Genomic DNA, 19,829 nt, shown 5'->3' with positions numbered 1-19,829 from the left:
CAGATGTGGACGTTCAAGGCCCCGACTGGCACCTGAAGATGCCCAAGATGAAAATGCCCAAATTCAGCATGCCTGGCTTCAAAGGAGAGGGCCCAGAAGTGGATGTGAACCTGCCTAAAGCTGACATTGACGTCTCTGCACCCAAAGTTGAGATTGAAGCCCCAGATGTGAGCCTTGAAGGTGCAGAAGGGAAGCTCAAGGGTCCTAAGTTTAAGATGCCTGAGATGCACTTCAAGCCTCCGAAGATCTCTATGCCAGACATTGATTTAAACCTCAAAAACCCCAAGGTGAAAGGTGATGTGGATGTTTCTCTGCCCAAAGTTGAAGGCGGTCTGAAAGGGCCAGAGGTTGACATCAAAGGTCCCAAAGTGGACATTGATGTCCCCGACATGGATGTTCATGGCCCAGACTGGCACCTGAAGATGCCCAAGATAAAAATGCCCAAGATCAGCATGCCTGGTTTCAAAGGAGAGGGGCCTGAAGTGGATGTGAACCTTCCTGAAGCTGACATTGATGTCTCAGGACCCAAGGTGGATGTTGAAGTTCCAAATGTGAATATTGAAGGTCCAGATGCAAAACTAAAAGGTCCTAAATTTAAGTTGCCAGAAATGAATATAAAGCCTCAGAAGATATCCATGCCTGATGTTAGCCTGCATTTGAAAGGCCATAAAATGAAAGGAGATTATGATGTTACGGTTCCAGAAGTAGAAGGAGAGATTAAAGCTCCTGACATTGACACCGAAGGTACAAAAGTAGACATTAATGCACCAGATTTGGGAGTTCATGGTCCAGACTGGCACCTGAAGATGCCCAAGATAAAAATGCCCAAGATCAGCATGCCTGGCTTCAAAGGAGAGGGCCCAGAAGTGGATGTGAACCTACCCAAGGCTGACATTGACGTCTCAGGACCCAAGGTGGACACTGATGTTCCAGATGTGAATATTGAAGGTCCAGAGGGGAAACTAAAGGGTCCCAAGTTCAAGATGCCAAGCATGCATATACAAACACACAAAATCTCTATGCCTGATGTTGGACTTAACCTGAAAGCCCCTAAACTGAAAACTGATGTAGATATTTCTCTTCCCAAAGTGGAAGGAGACTTGAAAGGTCCTGGAATTGACATAAAAGCCCCTAAAATGGATGTGGATGTTGGTGATATAGATGTTGAATGTCCAGAAGGAAAGCTTAAGGGTCCCAAGTTTAAGATGCCTGACATGCACTTCAAAGCCCCCAAGATCTCCATGCCTGATGTGGACTTAAACTTGAAAGGCCCCAAAGTCAAGGGGGATGTGGATGTGTCTGGGCCCAAGATAGAAGGTGAAATGAAAGTGCCATATGTGGACATCAAAGGCCCCAAAGTGGACGTTGAGGTCCCAGATGTGGACGTTCAAGGCCCCGACTGGCACCTGAAGATGCCCAAGGTGAAAATGCCCAAGTTCAGCATGCCTGGCTTCAAAGGAGAGGGCCCCGATGTAGACGTGAATCTACCAAAGGCTGACATTAATGTTTCTGGCCCCAAAGTGGACATTGATACTCCTGATTTGGATATTGAGGGACCAGAAGGAAAATTAAAAGGATCTAAATTTAAGATGCCTAAGTTGAATATCAAAGCTCCCAAGATCTCCGTGCCAGATGTGGACTTGAATTTGAAGGGACCCAAACTGAAAGGAGAGATGGATGCTTCTGTGCCAGAACTAGAAGGTGATCTCAAAGGTCCGCAAGTTGATATCAAAGGTCCTAGTGTGGATGTGGAGGTGCCTGACGTTGATCTGGAAGGTCCTGATGCAAAGTTGAAAGGCCCTAAGCTTAAGATGCCTGACATGCACTTCAAGGCCCCCAAGATCTCCATGCCTGATGTAGACTTACACTTGAAAGGCCCCAAAATCAAAGGGGATGTGGATGTGTCTGTGCCAAAATGGGAGGGAGATTTGAAAGGTCCCTGTGTGGATGTGGAGGTTCCTGATGTTGATCAAGAATGTCCTGATGCAAAGTTGAAAGGACCTAAGTTTAAGATGCCCGAGATACACTTCAAGGCCCCCAAGATCTCCATGCCAGATGTGGACTTACACTTGAAAGGCCCCAAAGTCAAAGGGGATGTGGATGTGTCGGTGCCCAAGATAGAAGGTGAAATGAAAGTGCCCAATGTGGACATCAAAGGCGCCGAATTGGACGTTGATGTCCCAGATGTGGACGTCCAGGGCCCAGACTGGCACCTGAAGATGCCCAAGATGAAAATGCCTAAATTCAGCATGCCTGGCTTCAAAGGCCAAGGCCCAGATGTGGATGTGAACCTGCCCAAGGCTGACATTGATGTCTCAGGACCCAAGGTGGACACTGAAACCCCAGATGTGAGCCTGGAGGGGCCAGAAGGAAAGCTTAAGGGTCCCAAGTTTAAGATGCCTGAGATGCACTTCAAGGCCCCCAAGATCTCCATGCCTGATGTGGACTTACACTTGAAAGGCCCCAAAGTCAAAGGGGATGTGGATGTGTCGGTGCCCAAGATAGAAGGTGAAATGAAAGTGCCCGATGTGGACATCAAAGGCCCCAAAGTGGACGTTGATCACCCAGATGTTGATGTTCAAGGCCCCGACTGGCACCTGAAGATGCCCAAGATGAAAATGCCCAAATTCAGCACGCCTGGCTTCAGAGGAGAGGGCCCAGAAGTGGATGTGAACCTGCCCAAAGCTGACATAGACATCTCAGGACCCAAGATGGACATTGAAACCCCAGATGTGAGCCTGGAGGGGCCAGAAGGAAAGCTTAAGGGTCCCAAGTTTAAGATGCCTGACATGCACTTCAAGGCCCCCAAGATCTCCATGCCTGATGTAGACTTACACTTGAAGGGCCCCAAAGTCAAAGGGGATGTGGATGTGTCTGTGCCCAAGAGAGAAGGTGAAATGAACATGCCAGGTGTGGACATCAAAGGCCCCAGAGTGGATGTTGATGTCCCAGATGTGGATGTTCAAGGCCCTGATTGGCACCTGAAGATGCCCAAGGTGAAAATGCCCAAGTTCAGCATGCCTGGGTTCAAAGGAGAAGGCCCGGAAGTGGATGTGAACCTGCCTAAAGCTGACATTGACGTCTCAGGACCCAAGGTGGACATTGAAGGCCCTGATGTTAATATTGAAGGACCAGAGGGAAAGTTGAAAGGTCCTAAGTTCAAGATGCCTGAGATGAACATCAAAGCCCCCAAGATCTCCATGCCTGACTTTGATTTGCACCTGAAAGGTCCTAAGGTGAAAGGAGATGTGGATGTTTCTCTGCCTAAGGTGGAAGGTGACCTAAATGCCCCTGACGTTGACATCAAAGGCCCCAAAGTGGACATTGATGTTCCAGATGTGGACATTCACGGCCCGGACTGGCACCCGAAGATGCCCAAGATAAAAATGCCCAAGATCAGCATGCCTGGCTTCAAAGGAGAGGGCCCAGAAGTGGATGTGAACCTGCCCAAGGCCAACATTGATGTGTCAGGACCCAAAGTGGACATTGAAGGCCCTGATGTTAACATTGAAGGACCAGAAGAAAAGTGGAAAAGTCCAAAGTTTAAAATGCCTGAAATGCATTTTAAGACTCCAAAGATACCCATGCCAGATATTGATCTTAATCTAACAGGTCCAAAGATGAAAGGAGATGTGGATATCACATGCCCCAAGGTAGAGGGAGATTTTAAAGGACCTGAAGTTGACCTCAAAGGCCCCAAAGTGGACATTGATGTCCCTGATGTGGATGTTCAAGGCCCAGACTGGCACCTAAAGATGCCTAAGATGAAAATGCCCAAGTTCAGCATGCCTGGCTTCAAAGGAGAGGGCCCCGAAGTGGATGTGAACCTGCCCAAGGCTGACATTGATGTGTCAGGACCCAAAGTGGACATTGAAGGCCCTGATGTTAACATTGAAGGGCCAGAAGGAAAGTTGAAAGGTCCTAAGTTCAAGATGCCTGAGGTGAACATCAAAGCCCCCAAGATCTCCATGCCTGACTTTGATTTATACCTGAAAGGTCCTAAGGTGAAAGGAGATGTGGATGTTTCTGTGCCTAAGGTGGAAGGTGACCTCAAGGGCCCCGAAGTTGATGTCAAAGGCCCCAAAGTGGACATTGATGTCCCTGATGTGGATGTTCAAGGCCCAGACTGGCACCTGAAGATGCCTAAGATGAAAATGCCCAAGTTCACCATGCCTGGCTTCAAAGGAGAGGGCCCAGAAGTGGATGTGAATCTGCCCAAAGCTGACATTGATGTGTCAGGACCCAAGGTGGACATTGAAGGCCCTGATGTTAATATTGAAGGACCAGAGGGAAAGTTGAAAGGTCCTAAGTTCAAGATGCCAGAGATGAACGTCAAAGCCCCCAAGATCTCCATGCCTGACATTGATTTTAATCTGAAGGGCCCCAAAGTGAAGGGTGATGTGGATGTGTCTTTAACAAAAGTGGAAGGTGAGCTTAAAGTTCCTGAAGTTGACATGAAAGGCCCCAAAGTGGACATTGATGCTCCAGATGTGGACGTTCATGGCCCAGACTGGCACCTGAAGATGCCCAAGATAAAAATGCCCAAGATCAGCATGCCTGGCTTCAGAGGAGAGGGCCCAGAAGTGGATGTGAACCTGCCCAAGGCTGACATAGATGTCTCAGGACCCAAGGTGGACATTGATGCCCCAGATGTGAATATTGAAGGTCCAGATGTGAAACTGAAGGGTCCCAAGTTCAAGATGCCAGAGATGAATATCAAAACTCCTAAGATATCGATGCCAGATTTGGACCTTAATCTTAAAGACCCTAAAATGAAAGGAGAGGTGGATATTTCACTTCCAAATGTAGAAGGTGATTTGAAAGGACCTTCTCTTGACATCAAAGGCCCGAAGATAGATGTAGATGCACCAGATATTGACATTCACGGCCCAGAAGGCAAATTAAAAGGTCCAAAGCTGAAGATGCCTGATATGCATGTAAACATGCCCAAGATCTCCATGCCAGAAATTGACCTGAATTTGAAAGGCTCAAAACTTAAGGGAGATGTTGATGTTTCTGGACCCAAATTGGAAGGTGACATTAAAGCTCCCAAGTTAGATGTAAAGGGCCCAGAAGTGGACATTTCTGGTCCTAAGCTCAATATTGAAGGCAAGTCAAAGAAATCTCGTTTTAAGCTTCCCAAATTTAATTTTTCAGGCTCCAAAGTTCAGACACCTGAGGTAGATGTCAAAGTCAAAAAGCCAGATATTGATGTAACAGGTCCAAAAGTTGACATTAATGCTCCCGATATTGAGGTCCAAGGAAAAGTGAAAGGATCCAAGTTCAAAATGCCTTTCTTGAGTATTTCGTCTCCTAAAGTGTCTATGCCTGATGTGGAGTTAAACCTGAAAGGTCCTAAAGTCAAAGGAGACTTAGATGTTGCAGGTCCTAATTTAGAAGGTGATTTTAAAGGACCCAAAGTGGACATTAAGGCACCAGAAGTTCATCTTGATGCACCTGATGTGGATGTTCATGGTCCAGACTGGAATTTGAAAATGCCCAAGATGAAAATGCCCAAGTTCAGTGTGCCCGGCTTAAAAGCAGAAGGGCCACATATGGCTGTGGATCTGCCAAAAGGAGATATCAACATAGAGGGTCCCAGAATGGACATTGAGGGCCCAGAAATCAATGTGGAAGGTCTAGAGGGAGGCTTAAAAGGTCCCAAATTCAAGATGCCTGATACGAATATCAAAGCTCCCAAGGTCTCCATGCCTGATGTGGACTTACACTTGAAAGACCCCAAAGTCAAAGGGGATGTGGGTGTGTCTGTGCCCAAGATAGAAGGTGAAATGAACGTGCCAGGTGTGGACATCAGAGGGCCCAAAGTGGACGTTGATGTCCCAGATGTGGATGTTCAAGGCCCTGACTGGCACCTGAAGATGCCCAAGGTGAAAATGCCCAAGTTCAGCATGCCTGGCTTCAAAGGAGAGGGCCCCGAAGTGGATGTGAACCTGCCCAAAGCTGACATTGGTATTTCTGGCCCCAAAGTGGGCATTGATGCCCCAGATGTGAATATTGAAGGTCCAGATGTGAAACTGAAGGGCCCCAAATTCAAGATGCCAGAGATGAATATCAAAGCTCCCAAAATGTCCATGCCTGACCTTGACTTTAACCTGAAGGGCCCCAAACTAAAGGGTGATGTGGATGTGTCTTTGCCAAAAGTGGAAGGTGACCTCAAGGCCCCTGAGGTGGACATCAAGGGCCCCAAAGTGGACATTGAAACTCCTGATATTAACATTGAAGGCCCAGAGGGGAAATTGAAGGGGCCCAAATTCAAGATGCCAGAGATGCACCTGAAGGCACCCAAGATCTCCATGCCTAACATTGATTTAAACCTGAAGGGGCCCAAGGTGAAGGATGATATAGATGTTACCCTTCCCAAGACTGAAGAAGATCTGAAAGGCCCTGAGATCGACATCAAAGGTCCCAAAGTGGACATTGATGCTCCAGGTGTGGATGTTCAAGGCCCAGACTGGCACCTGAAGATGCCCAAGATAAAAATGCCCAAGATCAGCATGCCCGGCTTCAAAGGAGAGGGGCCAGAAGTGGATGTGAACCTACCCAAGACCAACATTGACATGTCAGGACCCAAGGTGGACATTGAAGGCCCTGATGTTAACATTGAAGGACCTGAGGGAAAGTTGAAAGGTCCTAAGTTCAAGATGCCTGAGATGAACATCAAAGCCCCCAAGATCTCCATGCCTGACTTTGATTTGCACCTGAAAGGTCCTAAGGTGAAAGGAGATCTGGATGTTTCTCTGCCTAAGGTGGAAGGTGACCTAAACGCCCCTGACGTTGACCTCAAAGGCCCCAAAGTGGATATTGATGCCCCAGATGTGGACATGCATGGCCCAGACTGGCACCCGAAGATGCCCAAGATAAAAATGCCCAAGATCAGCATGCCTGGCTTCAAAGGAGAGGGCCCAGAAGTGGATGTGAACCTGCCCAAGGCTGACGTTGATGTCTCAGGACCCAAGGTGGATGTTGATATTCCAGATATGGATATTGAAGGTCCAGATGTGAAACTGAAGGGCCCCAAGTTCAAGATGCCTGAGATGAACATCAAAGCCCCCAAGATCTCCATGCCTGACTTTGATTTGCACCTGAAAGGTCCTAAGGTGAAAGGAGATGTGGATGTTTCTGTGCCTAAGGTGGAAGGTGACCTAAAGGCCCCTGAAGTTGACATCAGAGGTCCCAAAGTGGACATTGATGTTCCAGATGTGGACGTTCACAGCCCAGACTGGCACCTGAAGATGCCCAAGATAAAAATGCCCAAGATCAGCATGCCCAGCTTCAAGGGAGAGGGGCCTGAAGTGGATGTGAACCTGCCCAAGGCCGACATTGATGTCTCAGGACCCAAGGTGGACATAGACACTCCTGACATTGATGTTCATGGTCCAGAAGGGAGACTGAAGGGCCCCAAGTTTAAAATGCCTGACCTGCACCTTAAGGCACCCAAGATCTCCATGCCTAACGTTGACCTGAATCTGGAGGGCCCCAACGTAAAGGGTGATGTGGGTGTTACTCTGCCCAAAGTTGAAGGTGACTTCAAGGGCCCTGAAGTTGATGTCAAAGGTCCCAAAGTGGACATCGATGTCCCAGATGTGGACGTTCATGGCCCAGACTGGCACCTGAGGATGCCTAAGGTGAAAATGCCCAAGATCAGCATGCCCGGCTTCAAAGGAGAGGGCCCTGAAGTGGATGTGAACCTGCCTAAAGCTGACATTGATGTCTCAGGACCCAAGGTTGACATTGATGTTCCAGACGTGAATACAGAAGGTCCAGATGCAAAACTGAAGGGCCCCAAGTTCAAGATGCCAGAGGTGAACATCAAAGCTCCTAAGATCTCCATGCCTGGCATTGACTTAAACCTGAAAGGACCCAAAGTAAAGGGAGATGTGGATGTTTCTCCACCTAAGGTGGAAGGTGACCTCAAGGGCCCCGAAGTTGACGTCAAGGGCCCCAAAGTGGACATTGATGTTCCAGATGTGGACGTTCATGGCCCAGACTGGCATCTGAAGATGCCTAAGGTGAAAATGCCCAAGTTCAGCATGCCCGGCTTCAAAGGAGAGGGCCCTGAAGTGGATGTGAACCTGCCTAAGGCTGACATTGATGTCTCAGGACCCAAGGTGGACGTTGATGTTCCAGATGTAAATATTGAAGGTCCAGATGCAAAACTGAAGGGCCCTAAATTCAAGATGCCGGAGATGAACATAAAACCCCCTAAAATCTCCATGCCTGACCTTGACTTTAACCTGAAGGGCCCCCAAATGAAGGGTGATGTTGATATCTCTCTGCCCAAAGTTGAGGGTGATCTCAAGTCCCCTGAGGTGGACATCAAGAGCCCCAAACTGGACACTGACACTCCTGATATCAATATTGAAGGTCCAGATGGAAAACTGAAGGGGCCTAAATTTAAGATGCCAGAGATGAACATTAAAGCCCCCAAGATCTCCATGCCTGACTTTGACTTAAGTCTGAAAGGGCCAAAGGTAAAGGGAGATGTGGACTTTTCACTGCCTAAGGTAGAAGGTGATCTGAAAGGGCCAGAGGTGGACTTTGAAGGTCCTGAAGGGAAACTCAAAGGACCCAAACTTAAGACGCCTGATGTCCATTTTAAAACCCCACAAATCTCCATGAGTGACATTGATTTGAACTTGAAAGAACCTAAGATAAAAGGAGATTTGGACACTTCCATCCCTAAACTGGAAGGAGATCTGAAAGGCCCCAAAATAGATGTTAAAGGCCCTAAGCTGGACATAGACACTCCTGATTTTGACATTAATGGTCCAGAAGGGAAACTGAAGGGCCCCAAGTTTAAAATGCCTGACCTGCATCTCAAGGCGCCCAGGATCGGTGTGCCTGGCTTCAAAGGAGAGGGCCCTGAAGTGGATGTGACCCTGCCCAAGGCTGACATTGACGTCTCAGGACCCAAGGTGGACATTGATGTTCCAGATGTGGATATTGAAGGTCCAGATGCGAAACTGAAGGGCCCCAAGTTCAAGATGCCAGAGGTGAACATCAAAGCCCCTAAGATCTCCATGCCTGGCATTGACTTTAACCTGAAAGGACCCAAAGTAAAGGGAGATGTGGATGTTTCTCTGCCTAAGATGGAAGGTGACCTCAAGGGCCCCGAAGTTGACGTCAAGGGCCCCAAAGTGGACATTGATGTTCCAGAAGTGGACGTTCATGACCCAGACTGGCATCTGAAGATGCCTAAGGTGAAAATGCCCAAGTTCAGCATGCCCGGCTTCAAAGGAGAGGGCCCCGAAGTGGATGTGAACCTGCCTAAGGCTGACGTTGACGTCTCAGGACCCAAGGTGGACGTTGATGTTCCAGATGTGAATATTGAAGGTCCAGATGCGAAACTGAAAGGCCCCAAGTTCAAGATGACGGAGATAAATATCAAAGCTCCCAAAATCTCCATGCCTGATGTCAACCTGGATTTGAAAGGATCCACAGGCAAAGGAGATTTCGATGTGTCTGTCCCTAAGATTGAAGGGACTTTCAAAGGCCCAAAAGTAGACCTTAAAGGTCCAGGTCTGGATCTTGAAGGCCCTGATGCCAAACTCAGTGGCCCACATTTGAAGATGCCCTCACTAGATATATCTGCCCCTAAAGTAACTGCACCTGATACTGATTTGCATCTCAAGGCACCCAAAATTGGAGTTTCTGGTCCCAAATTAGAAGGCAGTGAACTGGACCTCAAGGGACCCAAAGTTGATTTCGAAGCTCCAAGCTTAGATGTACACGTGGAGAGCCCAGATATTAACACTGAGGGGCCAGATGTGAAAATTCCCAAATTTAAGAAACCCAAGTTTGGGTTTGGGGCAAAAAGCCCCAAAGCTGACTTCAAATCACCTTCCCTTGATGTGACAGTTCCTGAGGCAGAGCTGAATGTTGAGGCTCCTGAAATTAGTGTTGGTGGCAAGGGCAAGAAAAGTAAGTTTAAAATGCCTAAAATTCACATGAGTGGTCCTAAAATTAAGGCCAAAAAACAAGGATTTGATTTGAATGCTCCTGGGGGTGAGATTGATGCCAGCCTCAAGTCTCCTGATGTAGATGTCAACGTTGCAGGGCCGGATGCCTCACTTAAAGTCGACGTGAAATCTCCCAAGACCAAGAAACCTATGTTTGGAAAAATGTACTTTCCAGATGTAGAATTTGACATTAAGTCACCTAAATTTAAAGCTGAAGCTTCCCTCCCTGGCCCCAAAATGGGGGGTGAAATCCAGGCACCTGACCTGGATATTTCCTCACCAGAGATTAATGTGGAAGGTCCTGACATCAAGCTGAAGGCTCCCAAGTTCAAGGTGCCAGGTGTGGATGTCTCAGGGCCAAAAATAGAGGGCGACTTGAAAGGCCCCAGGGTGCAGGCAAACTTGGATGCATCTGACATCAACATTGAAGGCCCAGATGCTAAAGTCAAAGCACCGTCATTCAGCATTTCTGCCCCTCAAGTCTCCATCCCTGATGTGAATGTTAACTTGAAAGGACCAAAGATAAAGGGTGATGTCCCCAGTGTGGGACTGGAAGGACCAGATGTAGATCTGCAAGGTCCAGAATCGAAAATTAAGTTCCCCAAGTTTTCGATGCCCAAGATCGGCGTCCCTGGTGTGAAGATGGAGGGTGAGGGAGCTGAGGTCCAGCTGCCCTCTCTAGAAGGAGGCTTGAGCGCACCAGATGTTAAGCTTGAAGGGCCCGATGTGTCTCTGAAAGGGCCAAAAATAGACTTGCCTTCAGTGAACCTCTCTGCGCCAAAAGTCTCTGGACCTGACCTTGACCTGAACTTGAAAGGACCAAGTTTGAAGGGAGGCCTGGATGTATCTGTTCCCAGCATGAAGGTGCACGCTCCTGGGCTTGACCTCAGAGGTGTCGGTGGAAAGGTGGAGGTGGAAGGTGATGGTGTGAAAGTGCCTGGAATTGATGCCACAGCAATGCTTGATGTCGGTGCGCCAGATGTGACCCTGAAGGGACCAAGCCTGCAGGGAGACCTGGCTGTCTCTGGTGACATCAAGTGTCCTGAAGTATCAGTAGGTGCTCCTGACCTAAGCTTGGAGGCACCTGAAGGTGGTATCAAACTTCCTAAGATGAAGCTGCCCCAGTTTGGCATCTCCGCTCCAGGGTCCGACTTGGACATTGGCGTCAAGGGGCCACAAGCCGCTGGAGAACTAAAGGGGCCCGGGATAGATTTGAACCTCAGAGGCCTGAACCTGAAAGGGCCTCAGATCTCTGGCCCTCAAATCTCAGCACCAGATGTGGACTTGAACTTGGAAGGACCAAAAGCAAAAGGCAGCCTCGGGGCCAGTGGTGACATGAAAGGCCCCACGGTTGGAGGAGGTCTTCCGGGCATCAGTGTTCAAGGCCTAGAAGGAAACCTCCAGACACCTGGAATTAAGTCATCCAGATGTGAGGTGGAGCCGCCAGGTGTGAATGTGAAACTCCCAACTGGGCATATTTCTGGTCCTGAAATCAAAGGTGATCTGAAAGGTTCAGGAATAGGTTTCCACGGGGCCTTTCCTGACATTGGCATGAAAGGGCCTTCCTTTAACGTGGCATCTCCTGAGTCAGATTTTGGTGTCAGCTTGAAAGGCCCGAAAATCAAAGGAGGCATGGATGTTTCAGGGGGTGTCAGTGCCCCAGATATCAGCCTGGGTGAGGGGCATGTGAGCGTCAAAGGTTCCGGGGGGGAGTGGAAAGGACCCCAGGTCTCCTCTGCTCTCAACATGGATGCACCTAAGTTTGCCGGAGGACTTCATTTCTCAGGACCAAAGATAGAAGGAGGTGTCAAAGGAGACCAGATTGGACTTCAGGGTCCTGGGCTGAGCGTGTCTGGGCCTCAAGGTCACTTGGAAAGCGGATCTGGAAGAGTAACATTCCCCAAGATGAAGATCCCCAAGTTCACCTTCTCTGGCCGTGAGCTGGTTGGCAGAGAAGTAGGGGTGGATATTAACTTCCCTAAAGCGGAGGCCAGTGTCCAGTCTGGTGCTGGAGAGGGCGAGTGGGAAGAGTCTGATGTAAAACTTAAAAAGTCCAAAATCAAAATGCCCAAGTTCAACTTTTCCAAACCTAAAGGGAAACCTGGTGTCACCGGCTCACCGGAAGCATCCATTTCAGGGTCCAAAGGTGACCTGAAGAGCTCCAAGACCAGCCTAGGCTCTCTGGAAGGAGAGGCAGAAGTCGAAACGTCTTCGCCCAAAGGCAAATTCTCCTTATTCAAAAGCAAGAAGCCACAGCACCGCTCAAATTCCTTCAGTGAAGAAAGGGAGCATTCTGCATCTTCTACCCCTCCGGGAACTTTGGAGTTCGAAGGTGGGGAAGTGTTGCTGGAAGGCGGGAAAGTCAAAGGGAAACATGGGAAGATGAAATTTGGTACCTTTGGTGGATTGGGGTCAAAGAGCAAAGGTCATTATGAGGTGACTGGGAGTGATGATGAGGCAGGCAAGTTGCAGGGGAGTGGAGTGTCCTTGGCCTCTAAGAAGTCCCGACTGACATCTTCTAGCAGTGACAGTGGGACTAAAGTTGGCATGCAGCTTCCCGAGGTGGAGCTGACAGTTTCCACAAAGAAAGAGTAGCAGGCCTCTGTGTGTGTGTACATATATGTATAAAAATACATCAGCCTTGGGTGAGTTTGTATATAAACTCCAAAGAGAAACACGCTGACAGCCTCAGCAGTAACGCAAACACCTGGCCTCTGGCAGGGGCGAGTGCTGAAAAGACAAGCGCCTTTAGGCTCCTCCTGGAGCTTTACAGATAGGTAAAGAGTTCTAAGTTCTTCGTCCAGCCCGTGTGCAAAGTCAACAGTATTTGCCTTAAGATTTCAGGTTTTTGTTTTTGCATTGAACGCTGAGAGCTCCTGTTTACTAAGCAAGCTTTTGTGTTTATTATCCTCATTTTTACTGAACATTGTTAGCGTTGGGGTCATGGAAACCCACTTTTTCATTGTAATGACTTTTGGGGCTTATGTTAGTCAGGGTGGGGGGTGGAGAAGGCAGTAGAGGGGGGCCAGACCTTCATTTCTCCTGCCGTCGGATCTACTCAAACAGGAAACACCCAAAGATGGCTGAGAGGAGCTGCCAGGCAGGGCATGTGGGTGTTTCTAGAGCTCTTTAGCGTTGCTTTTCTTCCTCAGGGGTGGCGGTCCCAGCCCGTTTGGTGCTCATGATGAGAGGGAATTTAGAATCTGTCTGCAAATTAGCCAAGCCACCAACGGCACGAGGGCCTTCCATTCTGTGTGTTGTAAGAGAAATGTTTTCTTTGTGATCGCCACGTTCCTGATATTAATTCTGATTTCTTTTAACAAATGTTATCGTGATTAAGGAAATTTCCAGCACTTTAATGGCAAATTAATTGAGAATGTAAGAAAATTGATGCTGTCAAGGGCAAATAAAGCTGTTTATTAACCCGGATGTCCTGTGCCTTTTATATTCTGTAATGGGAGGATGAGGCCTAGGGAGGCTGCACACCCAACCCTGACAGGTCAGACTGGGTCCACTCAGTGGCATTGCTAGTTGCATTAGTGGGTGATGGGAGGGATTCTTTGCTTCTCGATTCTCATGGTGAGGCTGGTTGCTGAGAAATCAAGAGAGGCTGGGCACGCTGGCAGCCCGAGCCCCAGGACCTGCCCACCAATTTGGCATCCTCAGATAGGAATATACGATTCAGAAATGGTTCAGACGTGAATGGAAGAAAAGGCCTATGGAATGGCAGAAAGGGATCTGACCGTGGGTCACAGGCCTGCCAGCTGTTCCAAACTTGGCTGTAGGTTTGCTGGCTGGCCTCGTTACCTGCCCTTCTGGGCCTCAGTTTCCCCTTCGAAATAAGGGTGCTGATCTCGAATCACATGTCTTTATGCTTCCTTATAGTCCACGTGAGTGCTAAACTTTATGAAAAATCTCTTCTGACAGAAGTCCCCTCCCCCACCCCCTTTATTCTGGCCTTCCCTTGAGGCATGCAGGATCTTAGTTCCCCGACCAGGGATCGAACCCACGTCCCCTGCATTGGGAGCACGGAGTCTTAACCACTGGACCGCCAGGGAAGTCCAAAAGTCCCCTTCTGATTTACAGCTCTGTAGACAATACAGAGTGGGGGGACCTTCTAGAAACTGGCTTCTGATGTTGGTCATTGCTGGGCAGAGGGCAGCGCCTTCTTAGGCCAAAATGATCGAACCAAGCTCATCCCCCTTGCCATTCCCCAGAGCTGCTTCCTTTCTGCCAGTGGAAGCAGCTCTGTACCTCTCCCATCAGCCCTGGAGCGGAGATACCAGCTCCAACCCCCTCCTGCCCTCTCCAGAGCCAGCTTGTCTGCGGGTCTCAGCGCAGAGCAGTGGGATCTCCTGCCCAGCGTGAAATCCACCTGCCCTCGCTTGGATTTCAGACGGGCCCTTGCCAGCTTCATCCACTCCCGCCTCAGCCAGCAGAGCCTGTGTCCCTGGGGGGCTTTGGAGCTCACGGGTGGCTCTTGCTTTTGGAAAGAGATAGGTAGCAAGGGATGTGCTTGATCCCCTGTGGCTTTTTAAAATATTTTTTTAAAATTTTATTTATGTATTGAAATATAGTTGATTTACAATGTTGTATTAGCTTCAGGAGTACAGCAAAGTGATTCAGTTTTATATAAATAAATAAATAAATAAATATATATATATATATATATATATTCTTTTCCAGGTTCTTTTCCCTTATAAGTTATTACAAAATATTGAATATAGTTCCCTGTGCTATACAGTAGGTCCTTGTTGGTTATCTGTTTTATATATAGTAGTGTGTATCTGTTAATCCCATACTCCTAATTTATCCCTCCCCCAGCCCCCGTGGCTTTTTAAAAGCTGATTTTGTGAATTGGGCAAGAGTTTCCTCACCCATAAAATAGGGGTAGCATCCACAGGACCAGAGTCTGTCTGTGCAGGTATTTGGGTTGTCATTGAAGGGAATAGCATTCATGTCACAGCCATATGTTTGTTTATTGAGAGCCTGAGGGTGGGCATGGAGTCCTAGGGAGGTGGGTGTGAGCCCCTGCACACACACTGAAAAGCTAGAGTGTGCACACGCCCACTGGCACACGTGCCTACACGCAGCTGCCTTCCGTCCTCACCAGGTCTGGGCACCCCACAAGTGTGCTGCTTTCAACCACGGCTCAAATCCCAGTTCTCCGTTCTGAAGCTGAAGAGTGTGGAGTGGGACAGAGTGTGCAGACGTGTGGTCCTGGCGTCTGGAGGGGGGATAAGTGGGTGACAGTGCGGTGCACTTGTGTACACAGCCAGGGGGATGCCCACTGGGGCGCTGGAAAGATCTCCCAGGCAGAACTACCCAGGTTGTCCAATAATATGGCAATTAAAAAAAATTTTTTTTAGCTTGAGGAAGGGGTGATGTACACTAGTGTGGCCCTCAGCGTCCATTCATTCAACAAGTATTTTTAGAGCATCAAGTGGTTAGATGCTGCCCCTGCCCCCCTGGCCTCAGAATCCTCCACTGCTGACCTCCCCAGACCGAATGATGTGATGGATGTGGGACACTGGAGCACTGCAAACACACACGTGTAAGCGACGCTTCTACCAGGGACGATGAGGATGATGGTGATGTTTCCCTGGACTCTCAGGGTGCGATCTCATTGGCTGGGACAGTCAGGGGTAGTGGGTCAGATGGATCAGGAACATGGCAACGGGCCATTCAAATGTGAGAAACTTCCCAGCTGCCCTCCTCCCACATCAGGCCCAGGCTGGAGGCAGTGACCACAGGACAGGAGCCCTCCCTGCTGCAGTGACTGTTACCACCGGAAGGGGGAACATGGAGGAGGTGACAGGGGGTGGAGACGCATATGGAGGGCCCATCCCAGCGAGCTTTCCTTCTCTTGTTCTGCCCACCCACTCTCAGTTCCCCCCCCTTCCTCCGTTCTTCCTGACGCCTTCTCACCGCCTACCTGATGGGGATGGTCCAAGTTATTCCCCAAAGTCCTGCAGGGCCCAGATTCAGGAGGTCTTAATACTCTGAGGTCCCAGTTCCTGCATTTGAGGGTGGGAGTGGTCTCAGGAGACCTGGAGGGGGCTGGGCTGGGCTCCTCTGGGTCCTTCCTTGGAGTTCCAGCACGGAGCCACAGCGGGGCCTACAGCCTGACAGTGCACCTTGCTTTAAGCGGTGTGACTGACTGTGGGCGTGGCTAAGGGGACGTTTGGCAAATTCAATTCTTTTTTTTTTTTTTACTTTTTTTGGCCACACCCCACAGCATGTGAGATCTTAGTTCCCCGACCAGGGATCGAACCTGAGCCCCCTGCATTGGGAGTGCAGAGTCTTAACCACTGGACCGCCAGGGAAGTCCCCAATTCAATTATGTTGAAATGCACCCCATGCTCACAAAAGGCAGTGTATGTTTTTCACCAACTCAAACTCATTTCTGTACGTGTCAGGGTCCCTACAGGAAACGTTCGTGAAGACAACTCAGCCACAGAGAATTTAACGGTGGCTGTTTATGCAGTAGTGGGCCAGGACCAAGCAGCCAACAAGGGGTGGTGAGACCCCCAGGGAGAGCGGGAGGCTGGTGCTACCCCTGGGCCTGAAGGGGCCTGAGAAGAGATGGTATTCCTGGAATCTAGCCACGAGGGGCCATAGCATCTGCCAGGACTGCCTGCCCTGAGAAGCAGGAAGAAGCTCCCTGACCTTTCCTTCTGCTGGTGCCTTGCGCTGGAGGGCAAGCGAGCCCAGGTCTCTTCTTTTAAAAAAAAAAGTTTATTTATTTGGTTGTGCCGGGTCTTAGCTGCGGTAGGCGGGCTCCTTAGTTGTGGCATGTGAACTTAGTTGCGGCATGCATGTTGGCTCTAGTTCCCTGACCAGGGGTCGAACACGGGGCCCCCTGCATCCTGAGTCTTACTCGCTGCGCCACCGGGGAAGTCCCGAGCCCAGAACTTGCGGGTAGAGGGATAGGCCTTCCGCGGGCACAGAGCAGGGCAGAGAAGCACGGAGAAGGGGTCTCAGGGTGGATGGCGAGATAGAGAACGACCAGGACAATGCCCTCATCCTCATTTTTCTGTTTGGCAAGTGTGACTTTCTATGTATTGAGGTTTCTTAAAATAGCCACGGTTATGTGGGATGTATCTAAGGTATGATCATAAAGTAATATGACAATTTTTGTTTTAAACAAACACACTTATACTCGGGAGGTGCTACACTTACTTCTGTGAAAATTTTACTGTTAAGAATATTTTTGTCCCCTCTCTTTTGGAACTGCTCTCAACATCACTTGTGCATTAAAAGAAGGAACAATTTCCTTGGGGAAGCACAAATCTTCCTCTCTTGAGGCCTGCAAATGGCCAAAGGGCCTGGAAGATCCTTCAGGGTTCCCAGGACGAAACCCTGAAAAGACCACTAGCCTGGGAGTAAGTGGGATTCGCCATGACCTTGAACAAGTGAAGGCCCCTCTTTGAGCCTCGGTTTACTCATTTGTAACATGGATAAGGCATGCATTCTCTAAGGCCCTTGCCAGTTCCAATAGTCTGTGATCTTTTCAGAAGCAAGGCTGGTTAATTAGGTGGATGGGGCTGTTTGGGGTCAAAAACAAGAAATGATTATAATGTAGTGCAACTAATTTTCCCATGTGGCTGGTAAACCAACTCAAATGTTTTGAGCAACAGCACTGTTGAAATACTGCTATGTCTCTAGTGGCCCAAAGCCAAGGCACTGCACCCCCAGGACTTTGCATGTTGCTGGCATGTGCGTCTCATTTCTCAAGTCCCATCTTAGCTCTCTGGCATTGCGTGTTAGCTGTGACGTGAGAGATGCTGCTCAGCTTGTAACTGACATTCCTTTTTTCTTTACAGTGTATTTATTTATTTATTTATTTATTTATTTTTGCGGTACGCGGGCCTCTCACTGCTGTGGCCTCTCCTGTTGCAGAGCACAGGCTCCGGACGTGCAGGCTCAGTGGCCATGGCTCACGGGCCCAGCCGCTCCGCGGCATGTGGGATCTTCCCGGACCGGGGCACGAGCCCGTGTCCCCTGCATCGGCAGGTGGACTCTCAACCACTGGGCCACCAGGGAAGCCCTACAGTGTATTTATTTTGAATTCAAACCTACAGAGAAGTTGCAAGAATGACACAGTGAATATCCATATAACTTTCACTTAGATTTCCCAGTTTTACCTTGTTGGTTTTAATCTCTCTCTCTCTCTCTCTCTCTCTCTCTCTCTATGTTATAATTATCATTATATCTGCTGAATCATTTGAAAGTGAATTGCAAACATCATGACCCTTTACTCCTAAATCCTTCAGCATGTATGGACATTCTCTTATATAACCACAAGATAAGAGCCAAATTCAGGAAACTTAACATTGTTATTATTATCTGACATATTGCCCATATTTAAATTTTACCAATTGCCCCAGTAATTACAATTTCCTCGTAGCAATGTCTTTTTTCCCATTTAGGCTTCAACCACCTGTGATCCCATGTGACATTTAATTGTCATGGTCTCTTTAGCTTCTTCAGTTTGGAACAGTTCCTTTGCTTTTTGTTGTCATTTGTGACACTGAGAGTTTTGAAGGGTACAGGGCCAGTTGTTTTGCAGCAACGTCCCTCAGTGTGGGTTTGTCTGAGGATACTTCCTCATGCTTGGGTTCAGGTTATGTGTTCTGGGGCAGCGATCCCACAGAAGTGGAGTGGGGTCACTGCTCAGGACCCTCATGACTTGGATCCCTTGGTGAAGGAGGAGATTGCCAAGTTTCTCCATTGTAACAGCGCCAAGTCTTTTCCCCCTTTGGAATTAACAAGTAAACCCAAGTTTTCAAGAAAGAAGTCCAAGTTTGGGCAAGTTTATTTTGCAAGCAAAATAGGGCTGAAAGGGCTGGTGGCCTTGAAAGGGCTGGTGGCCTGCGTGCCTCGGCCTTGGCGTGCTTTCCAGCTGGTGTTTGGAAACTGGAGTTCTGGCTTTGGGCTTTGCACCACAGAGCAGCTCTCTGTCCGTCCTCATCAGGACAAAGAATTCAGTGCATGAATGCTTGCCACGGGTTGGGAATGCCAGAGCTGTTTACCGGCCTCTGAATCTCCCCGTGGAGCCAGGCATTTGCTAGAGCTTCCCGAGGCTGACTGATGCCAGCAGAGGTGCTGCCGTGAATGGGCCAGAGCAAATGTGTGTGGAACATTCTGCTGAGGCCGGTGGTTTCAATTCCCTTTAAAAAATCTCTGTTATTTTCCACCACAAACTTGAGACCTGGCCTTAATGGAAAACCTCCCAGCAGCGGGGCCGAGGATCAGACAGGGTTAAAAACGAAGAGCTTCTCTCGGGACAGGGCCTGGTGGTCCACAGGGTGCCCATCTCTTGAGATCTTATGCTGAGTACTCACTCGGCCCCTGGCCAGAAGGCTATAGAAAAGTGAGGTCCAGAGAAGTGAAGCAATCCGTCTCCACCCTTAGAGCTGGAAGAGGTGACTCTCTCTAGGTCAATCCAAGCTTACTAATTAAAAAAAAAGCATTTTGGGACTTCCCTCATGGTCCAGTGGTTAGGACTCCATGCTTCTACTGCAGGGGTTCCATCCTTGGTTGGGGAACTAAGATCCCGCATGTCAGGGTGTGTCCAGAAAAAGAAGAATTTTTTTTAAATTTAAAAAAGCATTTTTCGCCCTTTCCCCTGATGCCATTGCTGTTTCCCTGAGGAACCCGGGAATTTTTTTTCTGTGGAGGTTTTAGGAAATGGAAGCTGTCTTTCAAAATTTGTAGGGCCTTGACCTTTTGAGAACTGAAGCAGTTATTAAATACTTATGGGCAAAGCCCGTTTCCTCAAGGGGACAATAAGTAAGGGAATAATAAGGGAATAATGATGATGATGGTAGCTATCAGTTCTGCCAC

General features: G+C 48.8%; 1 protein-coding gene across 3 annotated transcripts in view; it reads left to right on the top strand.

The window, feature by feature from the left end:
* Window positions 1-13,407, top strand: part of AHNAK (AHNAK nucleoprotein) — a 28,627-nt gene extending 15,220 nt beyond the window's left edge. Inside the window, exons 6-7 of one of the 3 annotated variants that reach the window (XM_029209278.1) lie at window positions 2,077-6,734; window positions 7,041-13,407. In XM_029209278.1, the coding sequence (XP_029065111.1) occupies window positions 2,077-6,734; window positions 7,041-12,575 (10,193 nt within the window). In that variant the 3' untranslated portion in view covers window positions 12,576-13,407. Of the gene's footprint in view, window positions 1-2,057 lie in introns of all 3 variants that reach the window. The other 2 variants (XM_029209277.1, XM_029209276.1) reach the window with 2 other exon arrangements.
* The last annotated feature ends 6,422 nt before the right edge of the window (window positions 13,408-19,829 follow it).

This window comes from Monodon monoceros, unplaced genomic scaffold (assembly GCF_005190385.1).
Source record: "Monodon monoceros isolate NGI ecotype Baffin Bay Population unplaced genomic scaffold, NGI_Narwhal_1 Super_Scaffold_7, whole genome shotgun sequence".
NCBI classification, from domain to species: domain Eukaryota; kingdom Metazoa; phylum Chordata; class Mammalia; order Artiodactyla; family Monodontidae; genus Monodon; species Monodon monoceros.
The sequence above is the reverse complement of the archived record's forward strand: the minus strand, read 5'-3'. Positions and strand labels throughout refer to the sequence as shown.